The sequence below is a fragment of the Pelobates fuscus genome, chromosome 1, assembly GCF_036172605.1.
Source record: "Pelobates fuscus isolate aPelFus1 chromosome 1, aPelFus1.pri, whole genome shotgun sequence".
NCBI lineage: Eukaryota > Metazoa > Chordata > Amphibia > Anura > Pelobatidae > Pelobates > Pelobates fuscus.
In genome coordinates, this window is record NC_086317.1 from 186,334,249 (window position 1) to 186,360,152 (window position 25,904).

Genomic DNA, 25,904 nt, shown 5'->3' on the forward strand with positions numbered 1-25,904 from the left:
ACCTCTGCCCCCTGTAACTCGGCCTGCCGCTGGGGAGGAAGGACTGCACCTTCGGCTCCCTGGGGCACACACGGCCGCTGGGGAGGATGGACGACACCATCAGCTCCCTGGGGTACACACTGCCGCTGGGGAGCGAGGACGCTGCTCTCCTCTCCCTTCACTTCACACTGCCTTCTTGGCATATCACTTTGCTGCTGGGGGGCAGGAACAACTACCTCTGCCCCCTGTAACTCGGCCTGCCGCTGGGGAGGAAGGACTGCACCTTCGGCTCCCTGGGGCACACACGGCCGCTGGGGAGGATGGACGACACCATCAGCTCCCTGGGGTACACACTGCCGCTGGGGAGGGAGGACGCTGCTCTCCTCTCCCTTCACTTCACACTGCCTTCTTGGCATATCACTTTGCTGCTGGGGGGCAGGAACAACTACCTCTGCCCCCTGTAACTCGGCCTGCCGCTGGGGAGGAAGGACTGCACCTTCGGCTCCTTGGGGCACACACGGCCGCTGGGGAGGATGGACGACACCATCAGCTCCCTGGGGTACACACTGCCGCTGGGGCGGAAGGACTGCAAACCCCCTGGCCCGCTCGGATTCCCACGGCAAGTACCCTCGCACTGCTTTCTTCACACGCTGTACTATATCCTCTGAGAGGTTGGGTCCGCATAAAGCCAGCACCGCGGTGACCTCTCTGTCATACGCCTCTTGAGTGTAGCTGGGTGCCATGCTTGCTCTGCTGCAGTTGGTTCCTTGTAGATAGGGGCGCTGTACGGGTACTGGCGTTGCCCTCACTTTGTAATCAAGGAATGGTGTTGTCTGTCGCTGTCCCTCTGGTTGTAGGAACGATCCCACCGCTGCCACCAATTGTAACGGACCGTTTCACTTACAAGAGGATAAAACCCAGTTTAGGCGATAATCCCCTTTCCAGATGCACAGGCAGCTACTGCAAACACCATTCTCCCGACTGGAACCACACGAACACTGGAACAGCTGAACAAGAAAAGCAGACATCGGCTTACACTCTTGGCAGTCAGCATACAATCCCATTCCCCCAAAGACCGAGACGACACATCGCTTTGAGGGTTAAGCAAGAACTCTAGACTGGGACACCCAGTCTGGCTTTTATTTCCAACTCACACATACAGGCCACACCCAGGGGGAGGCATAAAAGAACCAATGACATAGATGTTACCTCCCACACATCCCCTCCCCTTAGTGTGACACATAATCCCATTATGCATACAGTGTAAAATATACTTTTACACAACTTTCATAACTTTAAAACCATACATCACATTCACATAAAAATACATATCCACAATCAATCCATTCAGGGGAACAACATATTAAAAAATGGCATGAATCCGACCAGGGGTTTAAAAGTTACTAAAAGTATCTTTTGGGCCCTGGCTTGCAGCATGGCACAATCTGGCTCAAACAGAAGTAAAACATCCCCCACAATGCATCCCGGCTTCCTCCCTTCTGCCCTGGAGATAATTGGAGAAGTAATCCAATTATCTAGGAATAGAGTCAGACTCCATTAACCACATGGTTGCAAAAAGACAGTAAAAGACATAAAATTACATACTGATACATTTAACACATAAAACACACATTTCTACATATCCCCAGTTTAACTGAACACATAAATACCTACATAATATTTAAGACAGTATTACTGTGATATGTTGCAAAGTCTTAAAGGGACATTAGTCCCAAAAGTCCCAATATGTCCATCGCTGATTTTAAAGGGCCAGTAGCAGCAATATAAATTATTACATGCCCAAATATAGTCTTTAAAGTGCAATATGTCCAGGGGCCATAGTCAGCGGGCAGGAGGCTAGCAACCAGGCTTCTCCAGTTCACAGTGGCGAAGTTGGTTTCGCCACACCCGTCATCATTCAAGAAATGGAAAAAATACAGCAAGATATCTAATTTCCAAGCAAACCTCACCAAATGCGAACTGATGCCACTTTACACTACATCCTATATGGACACAATTTTGAAAAAGGCCTTTGAATTCTCCTGGGCTCCTAAATCAGTGAAGTACTTGGGAGTTCACAACCCGAACATACTATCCTCACTCTATGAACAAAACTTCCCTCCTCTGCTTCACAAAATAACCAAAGACCTCCAATCCTGGCACCGACCTTGCTTTGGCTGGCTATGCAGATCAAACATTGTCAAGATGAACATCCTCCCGCGACTATTATATCTTCTACAAACACTTCCGATAATGCTACCCAAAATTTTTCTCAACACCGTTAAATCTATCATCACGAAATTTATATGGTCCTCCGGCCAACCCAGACTAGCATATAAGACGTTGATCAAATCTAGAGACAAAGGGGGCATAAACTTACCAGACATTGTCTCCTACTACCAGGCGGTCCACCTCACTAGAATACATGATTGGTCCCATTCAGTTAATAGCCCACAATGGGTGAACATGGAAAAAACCTGGACCAAAGTTGACCTGCAATTCTGCCCCTGGTTAGACCCTGACACCGCCCGAAATTCGCAGATTATTAATAACCATCCTACAATCACAGCTACACTGAAGGTCTGGCACAACCTCATAAAAACGACTACTATATCACCTCAACCGTCCCCACTTTACCCAATAACTCATAACCCAGCCTTCCAAAGCGGCAAATCCGGCAGTACCTATAGAGCATATCATGCAGGTACTACACTACAGCTGAGAGACTTGGTTGGAACCAATGGAATAAAGAACATCGATTGTATCTACCCACACACTAATATAACTGGTAACCAAAGACTACAATACTGCCAACTTAAACTATTCGTCCGTAGCCGAAATCTCCTTCCAAAGGGAAATAGAACTCTAACCACCTTTGAACACATCTGCAGTTCCCAACCACTCAAGAGCAAAGCCCTCTCGACCATGTACCACATAATCAGAGACTTACAAGACTCACACCCATCAAACTTCCTAGTACAATGGCAAGAGGAACTGAATATGCACCTCTCGACGCAAGAGTGGAAGTTAATATTCAAACACATTCACAAATCCTCATCATCCACCTTAGCTCAGGAAAGCAACTACAAACGGATTACAAGATGGCACCACTCTCCAATGAAAATCCATAAACTCTTTACCTCATCCCCTGATACTTGTTGGCGCTGCCAAGCACCTGGAGCTCACCACTCTCACATTTGGTGGCAATGCCCACTGATAGTGAAGTTATGGAAAAGGATCCATAAAATTACCCAACTAGTTACTAAGTGCGTCTTCTCTATGGACCCCAAACAATACCTATTCCTGCTCCCGTTACAACATCTTCGTAAAAAACAATCTATCCTCCTAAATTTCCTCATTATGGCCGCGACACAACTCATTCCCAAATATTGGAAACAGGCTGTTACCCCGACGATCAGAGAATGGTACGCAAGAGTCGAAGAAATTAAACACATGGAAAAGCTGACCCACGCAAAAACTAATAATCTTGTACCTTTCTCGGAAATTTGGAATCCCTGGACTGACTTTCTAACATATGAAAAAGGGAAAATCCTCCCTCCCCCTCCTCAACATTACTAAACAACAATACTAAACCGCCTAATTACATAACCCCCCCCCCTTACCGTCCCCCACACAGAGGACCACTAAATTACCGCACTGTATTTCTCACAGCAAATCAAAACATCACTTTAAATTTATACAACCACACACCCACTGCTAAACATCTTTAGGTTCACGACTGAAATTTGTATTTGTATTTCTATTTTTACCTGACTTTATATTTGAATTATATTTCGATTCTGTAATCTTATTATTCCTTTGACAATGTTATCAAATACCTACATTCTGTTGTTGATGGTAACAGTTAACCAATTCACTATGTAAATTCAACATTTGTAACATCTTATTGTAAATTCTTTATCTCAAAACCAATGCATATAACCACTGTAACCTGTACTTTTCTGAAACAAAAAGAAAAATAAAAAACTTTGAAATTTAAAAAAAATTATATATAATAAATGTGAGTGCACATAATATGAAAGAGGCGAATTACGCCTGAACAGACATATAGTGCAAATTCCAGTTTTTGTTTACGTTTTGTTTTGATCACAACGTGTACATTTGGCTCAGTCCTTAACGGGTTAATAAAACCTCACTCACTAGCATGGGTGAGGAGTGAAAGTATCTTAAAGGCAGATCCTCCCTTATTTTTTATTCAAATAATTGCACATCTATTTATTACTTTAACCATTTTAATTGCTGGGCCTAAATTGTTTCCATCCTATTAAAAACAATCATGGTATATTTAACTCATGGTATATTTAAACTTTTTTATCTCTTATAATAAAATTAGTGCCTTTGTGTAAAAAAATATAAATACAATATTTTTTTTTCCCACTAAAAAGACAGAATATCATGCTGTTGTAAAGATTTTATAAAACATGTAAATCATATTCAGTATGTTCTTTGTTTTCATTTCATTTTTTTATAGGGCCTTGCTTCTTCTTGTCATGTCCGATTGGTGTTGACGATTTTCGTGTCTGGTTTATTGATCTTTGGAACAACTCTATAATTCCATACCTACAAGAGGGAGCTAAGGATGGGATAAAGGTATTTGCATATGTCTCATGCTAACTCATGAAGTGCTGGTGCAGCACTTGACAAATAGATTCACAAAATCATTCTCTAAACAGGAATAAGATTACATAGTTACATAGCTGAAAAGAGATATGAGTCCATCAAGTTTAGCCTCACACCTGTTTTTGCTGTTGATCCAAAAGAAGAGCTTCCAGTTTTGCAACAAACTATGAAAAAAAATCCTCCTTGACCTCAGAATCGTGGTCAGATCTCTCCTTGGATCAAGAAGTTATAATCCCACAAATTAAAAATTATATCTCTGAATATTATGTTTTTGCAAGTACCCATCCAGCTGCTGTGTAAAATATCCGCAGGCTCTGCTAAAACCAACACTTCAGGCAGTGAATTCCACATCCTTATTGTTCATACTGCAAAAAAAACAAAAATACTTGCCTTAGACAATTCCATTCTTCCATTCTAAATGCTTGACCTTGTATCCTATGTATAGTCCCTTGTATGAATAGACAATGATTTGTATTGGCCCCTAATATATTTGTATAATTGCACATTGTTGCCTAGTTTGTTTTCTATAAAAAATTACACATCCTTCTCGTGTGTTGTTATCCCTAATTCACTACCATTGAAGGTGTAAGTTACTTATGCATTCTTTACACCGAAGTGCATACCTTTGCATTTTTATACATTGCATTTCATTTGCCATTTTAGTACCCAGTCCCCCAATCTATCTAAATCCCTCGGCAGCAAAGTATTGTATACAATGCTCACATTGTATTACTTTACAAATGTTTGTGTCATCTGCAAACATTGAAACATGACAATGCCTTCAGGATCCTTTATAACAGGGCTTGTCAAATTTGCTTGGAATCTAGGAGCCAGCTAGAAAAGTTAGGAGCCAAAGAAATCAACGCCAAAAATCAAATTCTTAAAGGAACACTATAGTCACCAGAACCACCACAGCTTAATGCAGTTGTTCTGAAGTCTATCCTGTCCCTTAACGCTTTTCAATGTAAACACTGACGTTTCAGACAAAAGGCAGTGTTTACATTGCTGCCGGGTAACACCTCTAGCGACAGGCACTCAGACAACCTCTAGAGGTGCTTCCTGGGTCAGTTCCTTATAGAGATGCATTATTTCAAAGCACCTCTATAAGAAGTTAAATTGGCGCAGTGGCATTTTGCCGTGCATGCGCAATAGACTTTCAATGTTTTCCTACGGGGAAGCATTGGATTGGCTGAGATCGTCAAGTTTGATAATCTCAGCCATGGAGGTGGGACCAGCCGCAGCGTCATCCGCACGGCGTGAGGGGAAAAAGGTGAGTAAAAACACCTTTCCAATGTGATTGGAGGAAAGACACACTCACAGTTAGGCATACTCACAGACATACAGACACACACACACACACACACACACACACTCTCACACACACTCTCTTAGACATACAGACACACACACAGACATGCAGGCACTCATTCAAAAGTAATTACTTTATTTAAATCCACCCAGCCTCCTTACTTCTGGAGAGCTGGAGTGGATGGGCTTTCCCTGGGGTCCAGTGGGGCTGCTATCATCTCCCTACTCACCTCCCTCTTGCACACTGTTTAGTAAGCCGGGGGCCGGAGTGACGTCATAACCCGGCTCCCAGCATCACTGCAAGCCACGCGAGGGAGGTGAGTAGGGAGATTACAGCTCTCTCGCAGTGGCATTAAGTAATCTGTCCGCACCTCTCCCTCAGCTCTCCATGAGCTGGCCACCCCCTTCCCTCCCTCAGCAATTCACTAGCCGATCGCTCCACTCCCTCTGTTCGCCACTCCACTCCCTCTCACAGCTTGATTTGGATCAAACAAATTGTTTGATTATTTGTCTATCTACTCCTTTCCAAATTGATTGTGTGCATGCTTTATAGAAGTAAATCACACCAGACACATTGCAGGTTTATGAAAGACTTCCCTTTATTCCAGGGAGTGGGATTCCCTTTTAAAGCAGAAATATGTCATGTACAGAGTCGCAATTAACATAAAGTATACATTTAACAATTAGTTAACAGTCTAAGGGGTCTTGTCTAAACCCACCCTACTGGGCGTGACCCCAGCATCATCACATGACATTTCTTTGTATGCCAGCTCCATTTTACTACAAGTGGCATGTTTCTAGAGAGAGCCTTTACTTGAACAAAGGAAACGGGGGAGGGGTTAGAAAGGGAAGCAGTTCTCCAGGGAAACAGCAATTCTCCATTTTGGTTACACAATGGGAGGGGGAGCAGGATGAGAGTCGCCCCCCTCCCTCCCTCAGCAATACATGAGCCGGCCTCCCTCTCAATGAGCCGGCCGGCCGCCTCACTAAGGCAGCAGCCTGCCCCAGCCTGCCTCTGCTCTCAGGCAGACTGTCACCTCGGGCTCACAAATCCCATGCGCCAGGACAAATGTCATGGTGGACCTGGTGCTTGGGATTTGTTGAGCCCTGATTTATAAATATGCCTTGGCAAAATCCAAGTAGATTGCATCCACTGCAACACTCTGATCTATATTTCTACTTACTTCTTCATAGAGTGAAGTTAGTTTGACATTACCTGTGTTTCATAAAACCATGCTAATTATTGCTAATAACAATGTTCTTCCCAATGAATTCCTGAATATTAATCCCTTAACCCTTCACATACTTTCCAAGCCACAGAATTTCACAGGTCTATAATTTCAAGACAAATATGTTGAGCCCTTTTACATATAGGAACCACACCTGCCTTCCTTAAATCCTCCGTTACAATTCCTGAAAGAAAATCTTGAAAGATTAAAAACAAAAATTCACTTATTTCCACACTTAGCTCCTTAAGTACTCATGAGTGACCCAGAGCCTTGTTGACCCAGCACTTTGTCATATGTTATCCAATCACAAATTATTTGCATATTTCTTGCTATAGGTCCCTCCTTAATATATACTGAGGAAGAACAGTTATTTCACATTTCTGCCTTTTCTGGTCTTCATCAATTAACATCTCTGTTTTCAGTGTGCCTACACTTTTTTTTTCTTTTTTAGACTTTCTCGGGTTTGGTTTTGCTCTCTTTGGCTATCACTTTCTCATTTACTAGTTTAGCCAATCTAATCCCTTTTTGCGTGCGTTATTGGCTTGTTTATATAAGATGCCTCTAATTTGTCAGATTTAAATTACCTTTTATTATTGTTTATTTCTTTCTTTTACTTTCACACTAAGCCATTTTGGTTTCAATATCTTTTTTTTTATATTTATTACCCTATGGTACATACTGAGAAATATACCTTTCCAATATTTGTTTAGATGTATTCCATTAATCCTCATTAAGAGTTTATGCCAGTCAATATGTTATAAAGTTGCCCTTATCTGTTTGAAATTGGCCTTTTTGAAGTTATGTTTTAGTATACCCCATGTGCTTTTGCTTTTTTGAATTTATAACAAAAGTCACTATATTTTGATCACTATTTCCCAAGTGCACCCCTACTTGAATGTTGGTCAAAAGATCAACATTGTTATAACCAGATTCAGCCAAGCATCCGTTCTAGTTGTGCTTGCTTGGACCAATTGTGACATGAAGGTGTCATTTATCAGGTTCAAAAACCTGATTCCCCTTGCTGGACTAGTCCTTCGATCCCAATTTGTGTCCAGTTAATAAAAAACTCCAATAATTAACGCATTACTAAGATGTGCATCTTTCCCATTTTGCTTTAATAGTTGTTCTTCCTCATCAATATTACCATTAGATGGTTTATACCAACCAATAATTGATTTCCCTTCTTTTGCCCCAAGCAGATATCTATCCATAAACCTTTCCTAGTCACATTCCACTTGCTTAAGATTTGGCTTTAACTCGTAGTTGACATACAAACATACCCCACCACCTTTCCTGTTTTTTTTGTTTTTTTTTTAAATCTTTATTTTTGCAATGGCAGGTCGTATGGTAAAGTAAAATGTTTAGGCTTATGCAAAAGCCATATGATAGTACATATGTCAATTATATATTACAGAAAGGAAAAGAAAGTCAAGAGTTATTTTGTTGAGGTTTTTCTTCCTGTTGTTGTGGTTGACATGGTCGCTCTCTGCCAGAGTTTAGTTTTTTATAGTCAAAGAAGAACAATAACAGAAAATAAACAAATAACCTTGGGAAGTGTTGCTTTCAACATTGTTTGTGTTGCAGTGGGGCTGTGTTTGTTGCAGTCTTATTCAAGGGCTTTGTTAGCATGTTTTTATCATAGGATGTGACATGTGTGTTTGGTGTGATCAGCATCTGAGTGTGTTCAGTTGGTATTGGACCATGTAGAGCAATGAAAGAGTGATTATATAGTCAGCGTTACATGTCAGAATGACATTTTGTATTGGGTGTCATAAAAATTTAGCTGCTTTACAACATTTACCAGGTTTGCTCTAGGTATTGTGATCCTTGTTTGCAGGTAGCACGGTCCTCTAGGGTAAACAACAGGCACAGTCCTTGTAATTGCATATACTCCAGGCACTTTGTTGGCAAGTCCACACAGCAACACAACTAAAACATAAATATAACACAAATCCCTATAAACAAAAACCTAGCTCGTCTGAGCACTAACTAACATTAGGTTCCCTATCTCTCAGGGGTTAAACTAAAACAAAACAATATTGGTTTCACCAACCTAGTTCTTTGTCCGCTCTCAGCACTCCCAGTGCTCCAAGCCAGCCTTGACTGCTTCCCTTTCTGCACTCCCAGTGCTCCAAACCAGCCTTGACTGCTTTTCTTTTGCACTCCCAGTGCTCCAAGCCAGCCTTAACTGCTTCCCTTTCTGCACTCCCAGTGCCTAGTCTCCTTGACTCTCTCTCTGGAGAGAACAGCCTCTCTCCTACCTGCTTCCTGGGAGGAAGCCAGAAATCCCCCCTTTTACCTGCCTAGCAGGGAGTGGTTTATTCCCACTGCTACAGCTGATTATCTGCAGCTGAGCAGTGGGTTGGAGACAGTCCAAAACACCCTGGCCTGGATTTATGTCTCCCAGGAAAACCACTAAAATGTGGAGTGGAGCATTGGCCCACCCTTCTCTCCAAATGCTCCACCCCAGGGGCCCATAACTAAACCTAGCTTTGTGTTGTGCAACACACAAACTACATATACTCCCCCTGGGGTTAAATGGCCTCTCTGCCTTCACTTTATCACAGTATGTTTATCTAATAGTCATATGCTCTTTATGTCTACCTTGCTTTGATTGTTCTGCGACCCCTGAATCTATATAGGTTTGCATTTCCCCCCTCCCTACCCTCAGATTTTTCCAAAGTCAATAACTAATTACAATTACCGGTCCACTGGACATCCCTGCCCCCCAGGAGCCGTGTATAGATTTATGGATAGGTGGAACGGGGCAGCACGCCCAATGGATCCCTTCCCGCCACCACCTTGGTCGAGAACCATGCCATGTATTCCAAGGTTGCTCTAATTCTAGATTGGAAAGAGGTGTCTAGCATAGAAATGTACCATTTCCACGTGAGATTTTTTTTTTTCACCAGAAGTTCCTTGTTGGTTAGGGTATGAAGCCATTCCATTTTAAAAAGGAACTTGAGTTAATAATAAAGTGAGTGTTGGACTGCCCGGCTGGTTCCAAACCTGAATAATGGTTTTGCGGCTCACCGCTGCTATGATCATAGAAAAGCATCTATTAGGTATGGGGTCACCTCGTACGGGTCCCAACAGTAGGAAACTGGGATTCAATGGTATGGGCGTCATATTGTTGTTCGTTAAAGGACCACTCTAGGCAGCCAGACCACTTCAGCTTAATGAAGTGGTCTGGGTGCCAGGTCCAGCTAGGGTTAACCCATTTTTTTATAAACATAGCAGTTTCATAGAGAAACTGCTATGCTTATAAATGGGTTAAGCCTTCCCCCAAAGCCTCTAGCGGCTGTCTCATTGACAGCCGCTAGAGGCGCTTGCGTGATTCTCACTGTGAAAATCACAGTGAGAGCATGCAAGCGTCCATAGGAAAGCATTGATAATGCTTTCCTATGCAACCGGCTGAATGCGCGCGCAGCTCTTGCCGCGGGTGCGCATTCAGCCGACGGGGCGGAACGGAGGAGGATCGGAGGCAGAGAGCTCCCCGCCCAGCGCTGGAAAAAGGTAAGTTTTACCCCTTTTCCCCTTTCCAGAGCCCGGCGGGAGTGGGACCCTGAGGGTGGGGGCACCCTCAGGGCACTATAGTGCCAGGAAAACGAGTATGTTTTCCTGGCACTATAGTGGTCCTTTAAGTATTGTGTAACCTCTCTCCAGAAAGTCTGGATCATGGGACACTCCCACAGACAGTGATACATATCTGCTTTGTTGTGGGTGCATTTAAAGCAAGTAGAGGAGTCCTTCCTTGCCATGAGATGCAGTCGATGTGGCGTGAAGTATGCGTAGTGTGTGGTTTTCAGGAACATGTCTCTATACGAAACCATGGGGAGCAGTTGACTTTGAGTGTAGTGTGAGTTGAGGATGTTCTTAGGTGTGATGTCGGGGAAATGAGTCTTCCATATCCCCAGACCCATTTTTAGTGTGTTCCAATCGGGTGTGTATCGTAGAAGGGCATAGAGGGTAGAGATGGAGTAAAATGCTGGGTTTGTGGTACATAAAAGACAATCCAGAGAGTTACTCCAGTCAGAGGGCGTGAGGCGTTTACTGACTTTGTAAAAGTAATGTCGTACTTGAAAGTATGCGTACCAGGGTACAGGAAGGTCCGGGAAGCGCCCCCTCAGGCACCCCATGGTGAGAAATTTGTTTGTGTCAAAATCTACAAAGGAACTTAGAGACCCGAGACCCTGCCTTGACCACATTGTGAATGGGTATGTGCTGGATCTGTCCTGGAACCCGGGGTTCCGGAGCAGGGGTATTCCTGTTTTTTTTTTTTTTTAAAGCTAAACTAACTGCCCCGTCATGTCTCGTCATGTTCTCCAGTTTATTTCCTAATTCACTGAACTTGTTCTTTAGGACTCTCCATTTTCCTCTGTATTTGACATTGGTACTAATATGGACCATGACTGCTTTCATCACTAGACCCTCCCAATAATCCATCCAGCAACATGCCAGGCCTGAGCGCCCAGGAGACGGGTGTAACCATCAGAGCGCCAGATTACCCTATCTACTCTCTTACTCTCACCTCTACAATCTGTCTAGCTTTGCTTACATTTTCAACCCCACCCTTAGTAGAGGGGCTATTCCCTCAGCTGTCAGAAGGTTCAGCTTCCTCAAGTAAAGCTACTCCTGAGCTGATGCTTCCAACATTTTCAACTGTAAAATCTGTTAGGTTAGGACTAGCTAAACACTTTCCTTCCCCTCGCCACCACACCATACTGTTAACCAGCTAACTGCCTGTTTTTTGCGTAAATGTTGTAGCCTGTAAATGTAAGCATTGGGTTTGGGATTTCCCTTGCTTAGGGAGGACAACTATATGCGCTTCCAACATCTCTTAGAGCATAAAGTCCTTCAACAAGTATTAATTCAAAAGAGTTATTAGATATATTAATAGTGCGGTTTTAAGTTTTTTTTATTAATATAGGGACGTGAAGACATCACCGAGGGCATGGACTGTATAGCTGTTATGAACTTTTCAGAGGAGTTTGGTTGTGCGAGTAGTGCTGCCTTAACGGTAGAGACAGATTGCAGCGGGATACTAGATAAAAATGCATTAAATGGTTACTTCAACAACTATGACCACAGTTTTTGTTTTTTTAAGTGGTAAAGATGCTAGGAGTCTGGTTATGGAGTGTTTCAATTTTAAATACTGCACATTCAGAGTTATTGTTGATTGTGTGCCAGGGGCCAATTACCAGGGCTAGTCTCCTCTCCCACACTTAATGCAGCCCTCCCTATCCCATGAGCTAGTTTTCCTTTACTCCCTCCCTACGCATGCTCAGAGCACGCATTTGCGCATTGAGCCAGTTAAATTTGTCTCAATCAAAGGCTTCTCTATGATAAGCCTTTAATTGCAAATCTGTGCAGCCCCTGTGACGGCAAACGAATATTTGCAGCATACATGGGAGTCGTATGTACCAAGCTACAGGTGTCAAATAATCTGTGTTCATGTATTACTTTTCAAAACTTTTTACTGTGCTTAAAGGCACACTTACTGTGCTTAAAGGCACACTCCGCTGTTTAAATAGAAAGAGAAAACAAAAATTGCTGTTTAGTAGATATATCCCAAAATGAAAACATTTAGTTGTGGGGAAAAAAAAGAAGGAATGGGGCAGCGCTATATAACATAATAATAGGCAGCACACCTAAAAAGGGAAATTCTCTCCAAGAACCCTTGAATAATGGTAAATTGGGCAACAATATAGGGTGCGTCAGAGGATATATGGAGAGTAGATTGGGAACAAGAAATAAAATTATAAATAGGTACCGTATATACTCGAGTATAAGTCGAGTTTTTCAGCACATTTTTTGTGCTGAAAAACCCCAACTCGACTTATACTCGAGTCACTGTCTGTATTATGGCAACTTACATTGCCATAATACAGACAATGGGGCTGTGTAGGAGGGGGGCTGGCAGAGAGCGTTTACTTACCTCTCCTGCAGCTCCTGTCAGCTCCCTTCTCCTCCACGCCGGTCCGGTCAGCTCCCTCTGCAAGTTCCAGTGTAAGTCTCGCGAGAGCCGCGGGGTCATAGCGCGGCTCTCGCGAGACTTACACTGGGAGCTGACAGGGGAGCTGACCAGACCGGCGCGGAGGTGGAGGGAGCTGACAGGAGCTGCAGGAGAGGTAAGAGCTTCCTGCCAGCCCCCTCCTACACAGTGCACACCACTGGACCACCAGCTAACAAGCAGGGAGGGGGAACGAAAAAAATAAAAATTTAAATAAATTATGTTTAAAAAAATAATAAAATTAAAAATATATATTAATACTATAACAAAAACATTAATATTAAAATAATAATAATTTTTTAAAAAATGCCCACCCCCCACCAAGGCTCTGCATCACACTCTGCATCACACACACACACACACACATACACTGCACTCATACACACACTGCATTCATACACACTGCATTCATACACACACTGCACTCATACACACACTGCACTCATACACACACTGCATTCATACACACTGCATTCATACACACTGCATTCATACACACACTGCATTCATACACACACTGCACTCATACACACACACACTGCATTCATTATAAACACACTGCATTCATTATACACACACTGTAAATACATATTCAATTAATATAATTTTTTTAGGATCTAATTTTATTTAGAAATTTACCAGTAGCTGCTGCATTTCCCACCCTAGTCTTATACTCGAGTCAATAAGTTTTCCCAGTTTTTTGGGGGTAAAATTAGGGGCCTCGGCTTATATTCGGTATATGAAAAACAGGTGTCCTAAGACAGTGGCAGCCGTAACAAAGTAACGCCTTAGAGATGAGGTAAAGTCTCTAGGTGCCTCCTTCTTCAGACTTGATAGTTACCGGGATGCTCAGGTCCACATGTATATATAATAGGTATATATAATAGAGAGAGAGATAAAACTCCAATAGTGTAATAAGTCCAAAATAAAGGGCAGAATTATAGAGGACTTCCAAATGTTCTACTCGCATATCATAGAGCTCTAACCAGCTCTAGTTTGATGTTCATGCAGTGGTTTTGATCCCCCACTTATAGGATATCAATGGAAGGTACAGTCAGCAGATGTCGTAGCAGCCGAATATATATAAAACCAAAAACAACAAAAATAAAAGGCAACAACAGTGCTCTCTGTATAAAAAGTAATAGGCCAGGAGTAATAAAAGATAAAATGTAATCTGATTTGTTTTAGTTTAGTTTTAGTTAACTAAATCTCAAGTAGATGGGGTTAGTTAAAGCCTCTGTTTCTTTTACCCCTTCTCCAGCCCCTCTGTGTCTCTTTGTGTCCCTCCAGCCCCATGTGTCTCAATTACTCCACCAGCCCCTCATCATGTCTCATTCCCTCCAAGCCCCTTCATGTGCTCATCTCCCCCAGCCCCTCCATGTGTCTCATTATTCTAGCTCACTCATGTATCTCATTCCTCCAGCCCCCCCCATGTGTTTCTATTTAGTCATAGTCTTTTGACTAAAAATACATTTTAGTTTTAGTCGTATTTTAGTCATCTGAATTGTTTGTTTTATTCGACTAAATCTCAAAAATGTTAGGTGACTAAAACCTGACTAATATTGTTAGTCGACCAAATTAACACTTCTACAATGCAGGTGCTCTGGGCAAATGCCTGCCTCTTTAGTGTAGCTAAACAAACCAGGAAGTAATACAACTGGTTGTCTGCTTGATGGCAAATTAGTAGTTTGCCTTGTTGTGCTAAGGATACATAGCCTGCAAAAAAATTCTCAACGAAGATAGATGCTCTGTAGGTGATAAATACACAATTGCTATTCGGAATTCCTTAGTAAAACATAGCTATATTAAAGTATCCCAAAGGATCATAGTAATGAGATAAAATGGGGATTTGCAATGCTTTGTTTAACCCCTTAAGGACCAAGGATGTATCAGGTACATCCGACAAAAAATGGTCCTTAAGGACCGCGGACGTACCTGATTATTAAAATAAATAATACATGTTAAAAAAAATTATTATTATAATTAAATTGTAAAAAAATAATGAACTCTTCCTCTCCCTCCCCATGTACTTACCGATCGCCGACGTTCCCCTGCCGGTGATCAGTCTTCTTCTTAGGGTGGACTGTCTGGGCTTAGCCCAGAGAGTCCCACCTCTACAATTTAGACCCCCCAGGGTCCATGGGACCACTCTAAAAGAGCGGTCACATGACCGTAATAGGTGTCCACAGTGCTGCCAGCAGGGGGACTGCATGAACAGACAGGAAGTTCTCCTGCTGGTGAAAAAGTAAAAATGATATAATATATATTGTATGTGTATATATATGTATACATATATATATATATATATGTGTAGAAAGGCCATTAGGCCTGAATTTGTGGGAGGAGTAAGTCCCCTACTTAAACTCCCAGCCCCTACTCATCTCTTCCGTTCCAGTTGTTTGTCTATCCCCATAGCAACCAGCACTTCCGGTCCGAGCTTCCTGCCAAACAGCTTCAGTCTCCTGCAGCAAGAGGTGTCCAGTGGAATCCTCCGTCCGTTCTGCGGCCCTGCCACCTGTTTTCCTCCCGGTCGCGGTACCTGGCTTCCGGTCACGAGACCGGCACGCTCACGTAAGCTAGTGAGGGAAATAGCGTTCAGCTATTTCCCTCCGTTCGGGTCTAAAAACGTAGGGGTAGGCTCCCTTTTTTCCTTTACACGTATCCTTACTCGTTCATGTATTACAGCGTTCGCGCCAAAAAATAGACGAACGCCCGCTATACTTACGCATCATTGGCGCATTCGTACGGTCAAAACTGCCGAACCATGTATAGGCATAACTCTGGTGCTAATCATTAAATTTCTGTGTTACCTTTCGGTCATACGCACGAACCACGTACCTATTTACTTACCTGTTTGTGCATCTTAAGTGGTTGATATAAATCCTGTTCACCCCTCGCATACTTACCTAATTCATGATTTTTCTATTCGTGCGGAATAAAACAAACGTACATTATACTTTACCTAAACAGGCTTCTCGTACGGCTAAATCTACCGATCCCATTCTAATAATTCACGCATTTCATTCACACGAATTTCATTTAAAAGCACATACTTTCTGTTCGGTCATTTAACTGTTTATACCTACCTGTCAGTATAAGTTATTAAATCCGTTTAAAACTACCATCTTTTACTAAACTGTGTTTGCCGGTTTATTTATGTTTAAAACATTAAAACCTCAGCCATTTTTATAATAGTAATCGGTTCTTTTTCCTACACCTAAGTGGTTAGTAACTATGTTTAAACGGTCATTTATCTATTAAAATAGAGTCCTCCTGACACCAAACTAAAAAGGGCAGTATTCTTTAAATTCCACACCAACCCTGTACTAACACTACATACAGATATTAATTATTAACACAATCTTCTAGGGCAATTCTGGTAAAATCACACATTTTATTTTACTACATCTTCTCCTTAAAGTTACGCAGTCATTAATCCGGCCTCTGTCACATTTCTTTGGCTTCACAGATTGCCTCGGTTTCTTGCATTTCTGCTTAAAGTTAACAAATAAAAGTTCTTTTTTTTACAAACCCAGGTATAGTATTTACTCACTTTGGTTTCATCCATGTCTATGCCTCAATACAACACGCACTCTAGACTTGTCACAGTAAAACATGTTATTTATTACATACTGTCACAGCCTTCGCTAATTATTAAATATTCATGGGTTTAATCCATAGCTCCAGCATTATTCTAGGCCTCCATCGGTTTCTACGCATAAAACCAGTTACGCTCATCATAGTACCTGTACTACAAATCATGGTATAGTTCTCTACTCATTACAGGACCTTTTTCATACAAGACCTAACGCGGTCTCGATTCATTACGACTGACTCACGGTCCTACGTCCTCGGTGTGTTAATTCTTTAAAATGTTTCTACCCAGGCCTAAGGTCATACTACCACCAGGCAAGAAAAAACCCAACCTACCTAACCCGGTACTCAGCCATACCACCAGGTACTTACGTCCTTACTCATGTACGACAATCACTACCACAAGGCCTCAATCAGCCTCTCTCCATAACGTATACTCGTCCCAGTCTTATACTAACCATTCAGATCCCTCAATTCAGGATCTCATGTTGCGCTCCTAACAGCCAACCCTCACTACAAATCATACGCCACCACGCTACGCATAAATACATCAACATCTGTCTTAATCCTTAGGCTTCTTCTACGAGGACAGCAGCAGACAAGACTCGCTACATTAAAATACTAGAAGGTTCCAGTTCTCGTTTACAACCTTTTCAAGGTTGGTATCCACACTTTACCTCAGAATTCCCAGTCAACCTTAAGCATACAAGCGAACTGGCTACAGGATCTAGGCTACCGCCTTAGCTCACCCTATTAGAAAATCCGGTCCCGCAAGGCCATCTCCCACTTCAGTACGGCCCAACGCCCAAATCATAGTTATACGCCTCGCCCGCCCTACTCTAGGGCTATAGTCAGGGCCTCACCTGTCATGGCCACACGTTTTGAATCTCTTTACAGTCACCGAGAGGCCAACACCCCGCCACCACGTCTGTGGCCACAATTTCCTAAGCCAAATCATAGGTAGAGCCTCTCACCACCACTTGGCATTAGCAGGGCCTCACCTATCACAAATTTCACAGCTAAGTTTTTCGCTTCGGCACTAGCATTACAGTCCAGTTCTTCTAAAAATACCCCCCCTCATATCCCTCCCGGTTCCCTTACTCCCCTTCTAATTTCTAATTCACTAAATCATTTTTAGAATGTCCCAAGAACCAACCCCCATTGAAGAGTTGCCAGAAGAGATCCCGTTTACGCCCACCAGACCGGAGTCTCCAGGCAAATTTCTCACCCCCTCAACTCCCACGTCCTTGAGAGCATGGACTATTCCTAAAATTACGGCCGAGCTTAGGCCAGAAAAGCAGAACTTTACAGACTGCTCACCTACCAAGCCCCTGAGCCAAGGCCAAGCACTAGCACGGCCACCCAGGATACCCTGGCAGCAATCTTGGCCAACTTGCAGACCCTAAACAACAGGCTATCTAAGGTGGAGAGCGCCATCGCCTCCCCGGGTAATACCCCAGGTCTCCCAGTCTCCACCTCGGCTGTCCCCGCTGTACCACCATGCCCCCCCATACTCCCCTCTCCAGCACCAGCCACAGCTATATCACCTTTTGAGTCACCAGCTCACTCCATCCCAGACTCCATCAGGAAAGACGTGTGTCTGGTGTCTCTGCTCATAGCTTCCCAGGACATACTGGAGAATAGGGCATACACTTACAGGGAAATATCAGTGGTACTTAAGACGAGAGACCCCAGGCTTAACAAGAAACTATCCATCCCCCAGTTCGTGATAGCCTTCGCGATATACCGTGACGTCATCTGCACGGTGTATCCCCACAGAAGAGATGAGTTAGACCTCTACCTCCACAAGGTGGTGGATCTAGGCATCAAGTACGGGGGCTCCTCTTTCTACGACTATCATAAGTCAGTATCAGCGAAAGCGGCGACCCATGTGAAACAGTTCAATGTCAGAATTAACTGGTGTCAGATGGATACAGAACTATTCTGTCGCCACTTCGCTGGTCTCAGGCCCCCGTCTTGCGCCATATGTAACTCCACATCCCATACGGCGGACTTATGTCTTTCCGAAGCAGATCCTACCACCTCCACTCCCACCCCTCATCCCACTTTCACCCTTCACAACAAACCAGCGGGTGGCCTACGTGACAAGCTCGGTAGGCCCATCTCGTTTCTGGGCAAAGCGCAGTTGTGCAATAATTTCAACGCAGGCTCCTGCAGTTTCAGCAGAAGTAAAAAATAGGTTAGCGCTAATAATACAATGGGTAGGCAGCGGCCTTACAGAGCTTAACCCTCTAACCCTCCTAAATAGAAATGTACAACAGAAGAAAGAAAGGCTGCGCCAAATTTAAAACAGAATAAAATAAGAAATAGTCCCAATATATGTCAGAGGATGGATTGTCTGTTCCACAGGTTCCACTGATAGAGTATTTTCTCTGTTTGTGATGATTCAAATCGTCTCGTAATATGGAAAACACAAGAAGAGAGGACCAATCGTGCAGAGTGTATAAAATGAAAAATTCTAAAATAGTAAGATATATTACACTCACATTTACATGAGCTATGACCAGCTCAGGTGTAACAGGCATTCAGCAGAATAATCCCCGCTTGTAGGATATTTTGGATGCTTGTCCTCCAGAGGGTGGTGATGTCCAACTCTCAGGAAGAAGGGAAAATAGGAACAACAGATAGTGCTTTCTGATAATATGATGTAATATAAATAAAAAATGAGAAGAAATATACTCACACATGGAGTGCAGATCTCACTGCACTCTGAATATAGCGTTGGTGATATAATCCCCACCTCAGGATATGTAAAATGCCAGGAAAGAAAATAATAAAAAGTTGTGTAAAAAAATAATAAAATAAAAAATATTTTAGTGGCACAATAATATAGCCAAAATTCATTTATTATTTAAAATACACAATAAAAACCATTAACGCGTTTCACCACTGGGGTTTTATCAAAATGGAATAACATTAAAACCTGGCCATAGCTCATGCAAATGTGAGTGTAATATATCTTATTATTTTATAATTATTCATTTTATACACTCCGCACAATTGGTCCTCTCTTCTTGTGTTTTCCATATTACGAGACAATTTGAATCAGGGCCGGCGCCACCTGTAAGGCGACCTAGGCAGCCGCCTAGGGCGCAACTTACCAGGGGGCGCCGGATCCCTGTCCCCGCTGCGCCTCCTCATGCTGCGCTGCCTGAGCGCTTTAACAAGCCCCAGGCGGCGCAGCACTGCTGCACGGAGGGCGGCCGGGTTTGAGTGACCGGCAGGAGGGAAGCGCAGAGCGCTCCCTCCTGCCGGTCTCTCCATGTAGCGTGGCCGGGCGGCGCGGGACAGGAACCTTTGTTTCCTGTACCCGGCCGCCGGCGGAATGACAGGAAGTGCTCACTGAGTGAGCATTTCCGGTCATTCCGCCGGCGGCCGGGTACAGGAAACAGAGGTTCCTGTCCCGCGTTCCGCGCCGCCCGGCCACGCTACATGGGCAGGAGGGGAGGGTAAGGACCACTAGGGGGGGAGGGGAGGGGGGGGGGTTGTAAGGACCACTAGGGAGGGAGGGGGGGGGGTTGTAAGGACCACTAAGAAGGGGGGGGAGGTATAAGGACCACTAAGAAGGGGGGGGGGTTGTAAGGACCACTAAGAAGGGGGGGGGTTGTAAGGACCACTAAGGGGGGGGGGGTATAAGGACCACTAAGGGGGGGGTATAAGGACCACTAAGGGGGTATAAGGACCACTAAGGGGGGGGGGGTATAAGGACCACTAAGGGGGGGGGGTATAAGGACCACTAAGGGAGGGGGGTATAAGGACCACTAAGGGAGGGGGGTATAAGGACCACTAGGGGAGGGATGGGGGGGATAAGGACCACTATGGGACGGAGGGGGGGGGATAAGGACCACTATGGGAGGGAGTGGGGGGGATAAGGACCACTATGGGAGGGAGGGGGGGAATAAGGACCACTAGGGGAGGGGGGGGATAAGGACCACTATGGGAGGGAGGGGGGGATAAGGACCACTATGGGAGGGAGTGGGGGGGATAAGGACCACTATGGGAGGGAGGGGGGATAAGGACCACCAAAGGGGGGGTAAGGAGGGAGGACTACTAAGGAGAGGGGAGGAGGGTGATTACCACTAAGGGGGTGGGGGGAGTAGGGGAAGGTCTACTAAGGGGTTTGGGAGAGGGAGGACCACTAAGGGGTTTGGGAGAGGGAGGACCACTAAGGGGGGAGGGGGGAGTGAGAAGACCACCAAGGGGGACTGCAGAGGGACAGGGGGCCAAGGGAGAGCACTAAGTGACAGAAGGGGAGAACACGGAGGGACAGAAGGGAAGGGGAAATCAATAATTGAGGGGAGAGCACTATGAATTTTTTTTAAAAAAAGAAAGAGCTGTTCCCTTCCCAGTCTCTATCCTACCCCACAAACCCTCTCTTTTACACTACACACATACACAATGCACCCCCCCACACACACAGAAACATACAATGCATTCCTACTCACACACAGACACACCCGAAACACACAATGCATCCCTTACGTTCTCTTACATAATTAATGCACCCCTTACAGACACACACTGCATTCAATTACATACACAGAAACAAACCTTGCACCCCTTACACACACACACACGCACACACAGAAACATACAATGCATTCCTTACACGCAAACACACACTACATCCCCTATAAACACACTACATCCCTTACACAAATTGCACACATAAAACATCCCCAACTCATGGATGGGCCATGTAGGTGGATTTATGGGTGGGCATTGTAGACGTATGCCCCCTGGGGGCCCAGACCTTGAGCTGTGTAAGGGGCCCTAAAAAATGGAGCTGCTTCCTGTTCGTTAATTGTTGTGAGCACTGTTAAAAACAGTCTCCAGAGAGCCTCTTCTACACCAGACCTGTGGAGCCAGACTGAGCCCATCATCAGCCTCTTGTCCTCATCTGGTGGTAAGTAGGCAATCCAATATATTATTAGTGGCACTAATCTCTAATTTACCTCACATTAAATGGATACTATAGTCACCAGAAGCACTACAGCATAATGTAGTGGTTCTGGTGTCTATAGCCTGTGCCTGTAGGCTTTTTAATGTAAACACACTGTCTTTTCAGATAAGACACTTTGTGAAGACTGGCGTTGGCCCATATGGCAGAGCATATGGGAGGGGCATTGTGATGTCACATGGTGGGCTGGACATATGGGGGGGCGGCAAATTTTTTTTTGCCTAGGGCGGCAAAAATCCTTGCACCGGCCCTGATTTGAATCATCACAAACAGAGAAAATAATCAGTGGAACCTGTGGAACAGACAATCCATCCTCTGATATATATTGGGACTATTTCTTATTTTATTCTGTTTTAAATTTGGCGCAGCCTTTCTTCCTTCTGTCCTGCAGTTTCAGCGCCTGTAGATTATTGCACATCTGCTCCATATGCTTTAGGGCACATACCAAGACCATGTGCCCGGCCAGGTTGTCCCCAAACAAATGACTAACCGACATCAATGTCGACAACCTGTTTTTTTACCTAAGGTCACACCCTAGCAGGCACTTGGTGGAATATCTGACCACTGGGTTCACACAGGGTTTTCTCGCGGGTATCGTAGCCATCCCCACAGGCACACTGGAATGTCCCAATCTTTTGTCAGCATGTCAAGATCCAGTTTCCACAGACACTCTCCTTTCCTCTGAAATTGCCACCGGTTTCATGATCGGCCCCTTCACCTCTTCACCATTTTCCTCCTGGCGCACTAACCCCATTGGTGTTGCAGTACAAAAATATTTTAATAAAAAACGGCTAATTATTGATTTATCGGCACCACACTCCTCTTTTGTTCCCAGCATAAACGCACTCATACCCGCAGACGAATTCTCACTTCAGTACGTAACAATTGACGACGTCATACAGTCCATCATCTCTTCTGGTAGTCGCCCCTGTCTCAGCAAAACGGACATCACAAATGCTTTTAAATTACTACCCATGCACCCCTCACTCTGGCACTTGCATGGTGTTAAATGGCGAGAAAAGTACTACTTCTCCACATGACTCACTTTCGGTTCTCGAAGCAGCCCCAAACTGTTTGATATCTTCGCTGAGACACTATGCTGGCTGCTTATGAACGTCCTCAGGTGTCACTCTATAATCCATTACTTAGACGACTTCTTAGTGATAGAGCCAGGGGCACAAACACCCACCGCTATCAGCAGTACTACAGCACTTGTTTTCCACACTTGGTGTACCATTATCCCCATCAAAAACAATCGGCCCCACAACTAAATTAACCTTTTTGGGGATAGAGCTAGACTCAGTTACCCTCCGAGCTAGCCTTCCCCATGACAAACTGACCCGCTTGAGAGGGGAGATAGACATGTTCCTACGGAATGAAGTTTGCACCAGAAGGGAACTTCAGTCCTTTCTGGGATCCCTTAACTTCGCCATGCGCATCATCCTGCAGGGCAGGTCTTTTATATCCAGACTTCTTTGCCTGCTCCACGGGGTACCAGACTCTTGCCCAGTTTCATTGGACCCCCACGCCAAGGCTGACTTAGCTATGTGGGGGAAGTTTTTGGCAGATTGGAACGGTATCTCGATGTTTATCCCCCCTCTCTCCATTTCGTCACCCATCATTCACTCAGACGCTGCAACCAACACTGGTTTCGCAGCCATCTTTGGGGACCACTGGTTCAGGGGTCAATGGCCCGCTGAGACGGATGCCTTGCCAGGATTCAGTGAGACCTCAGCCCTATTCTAAATCTATCCCATTGTGGCGGCCGCACACACCTGGGGTCCTCTCTGGTCCGGCAAGGCAGTAAAATGCTACTCTGACAACTCGGCGGCTTGCGAAATCATTAACAAGGGGTGCTCATCGTCCCTGACCATCATGTGGCTGATTCGCAAGCTGACCTGGCTGGCAGCAACCGTCCAGTTTCACTTAGTTTGTTTTCACATCCCGGGGAAAGATACTCCTTTCAATGTTCTCAAATTTCCAACTGTTTTATACATTGCAATATACATATTATTTCAATTACAAGTTATATTTCTTGTTTAACCATAATCCATTTCTGCTGATCCACAATAAGAGAAAACACAATATACCAAGTCAGCTAAAATAGATGCCGATACACCTTTATTCATTTGTTTTATGATACTTTGATTTCATGTATCTGTATTTTGCAATATATGTTATTCATATTTAATCATATTTTTTATTCTGTAACCCTCAAATATAAATATATATATATATATATATATATATATATATATATATATATATTAAAAAAATTCTATAAATAAAGAGTTTCCAAAAATAAAAAAGTACCGTATTTAGTCTGGTCAATTTTAAATGATTCTTGACTAATATTAATATTTGGTGCACCTATATAAATTATAGAATGTTTTTGAGGAAGGATATCCGATAACTCGCGATCATTTAAGAGAATAGGCCAACATTTTTTAATATTTTTCTGATTTGCTTATGATTTGTTTTACAGCCTTGGTTGTAAAAAAAAATAATAACAATAATTTTACAAAGCTGTGATTGTGCCTGTGTCTGCAATGTGAAAAATGGTCCCAACAAATCAATATTTGGATCATCATTAATACTAGATTTGAAGGATACTAGGGAAACCAGTTTACTTCTTATCTCATTCAACCTCCCCCCACCCCTCCCATCGCCCCTCGCTTTTAATCAAATCATGGTTACACTGCTACTTGCAGTAAGTGGAGTCATTGCAAATATTGATTCTACTTGCTGGAGTTGATGTTGGAGTGCCTTCAACCATTCTATAGATGTGCTTCCTCTCAGACATGTAATGAATACCAGCAGATTCCTACAAACCAGTAAGATCTAAGCTAGTCACATAGATAACTACAGGAACAACCATTCTAGTGCATCAACATATATTGTACAGAATAGGGAGTACTTTATTTCATGAAAGTGCATATTTTAGATTAGGTGAAGGTAGTTGGGGGGGTTACCTGTTACATCTTGCAGTCGCACGCATCAGAAGGCCCATTTTGGAGGAAATTTAATCCATAAAGTCAACAGTACAGACTATTTTTCAAGCATTGTTCAATCACGGAACTTTTCTTTATGCAAAACTCCATGTGATTGAACCACTTCGCTGCCTCAGAGTGCATGTGCACACTCTGAGCCAGGGGTTTGATATTTTTCTTTAAATGACTATTTAATGGAGGTAGGCAGAAGGACAGCACAGAGGGATGGGAGTGTAATCTTTCTCTTGGCATGGTGCCGGCAAGGGAGATGGTTATTTCTCTTGCCAACACACTGTGTGCATTAACGACAGATGTACAATATGCACAGAATTGAAATTTGGCGGTATGGAACAGAGTTTCAAGCTGCCAAAGTCACATGTGCCAGGGATGTAACTTGCCCCCGGCACAAACATTAATATATATCTGGATGTGCAGCATTTCAAGCAGAAGCGCTGCACATCCAGTCTCTTACCACCATGACCACTTGAAATCACTGGAGTAAATGCTTTAACCTTATTGTCTCAATATGAACATGAGAGTAGGAGGATTTTTAATACTGCTCTTTATTTGTGCACGACTTCTAAATTGCAACTAAATAAGTGGCCCCCTTACTGCCCATGTTTTATTTAAGAGAAACCTATTTTCATACATCTCCCACAATCCAGCAACTTAACTTAAGATCCGAGTGAAAGTTATTTTCTAGAAATGTATACAAAATTGGTGAGCCCAGACATTTCTCTTTCCAAGAAATCTATAACCTCATGCATGTTTTTATGTATTTAATTTTTTTGTTGTTATTGTAGGTTCATGGGCTTAAGGCTGCCTGGGAAGATCCTGTTGAGTGGGTTAGAGACACTCTTCCATGGCCCCTGGCACAACAAGACCAATCCAAGCTATTACATCTACCCCAGCCCAGTATGGTTACCCACATCTCAGTGTCAACTGCCAGAGAGCAGACCGTGAAGGAATCACCACCTGCATCTTTGGAGACAGACCCATTGGTATGGTGGTATTGCTGTATGGCGCTGTGATTGTTGCTGTTGGGAGTTGAGAGATAGATTGTGTGTAAAACACTTCGTACCTTCCATTTTTGTATCAATGATAAAATATGGCATTGGTTTGAGTGGAGACCGCAATGCTGGTTAAAATGATCTCTGCCAAAATCCCCT

At 43.6% G+C, this 25,904-nt stretch overlaps 1 protein-coding gene across 8 annotated transcripts in view; it reads left to right on the plus strand.

The window, feature by feature from the left end:
• Positions 1-25,904, plus strand: part of NAV1 (neuron navigator 1) — a 468,714-nt gene that overhangs the window by 439,744 nt on the left and 3,066 nt on the right. For all 8 annotated transcript variants that reach the window (XM_063453174.1, XM_063453177.1, XM_063453176.1 and 5 more), the window contains 2 exons: positions 4,472-4,590; positions 25,539-25,736. In XM_063453174.1, coding sequence (XP_063309244.1) covers positions 4,472-4,590; positions 25,539-25,736 — 317 coding nt within the window. The remainder of the gene's footprint in view (positions 1-4,471; positions 4,591-25,538; positions 25,737-25,904) is intronic.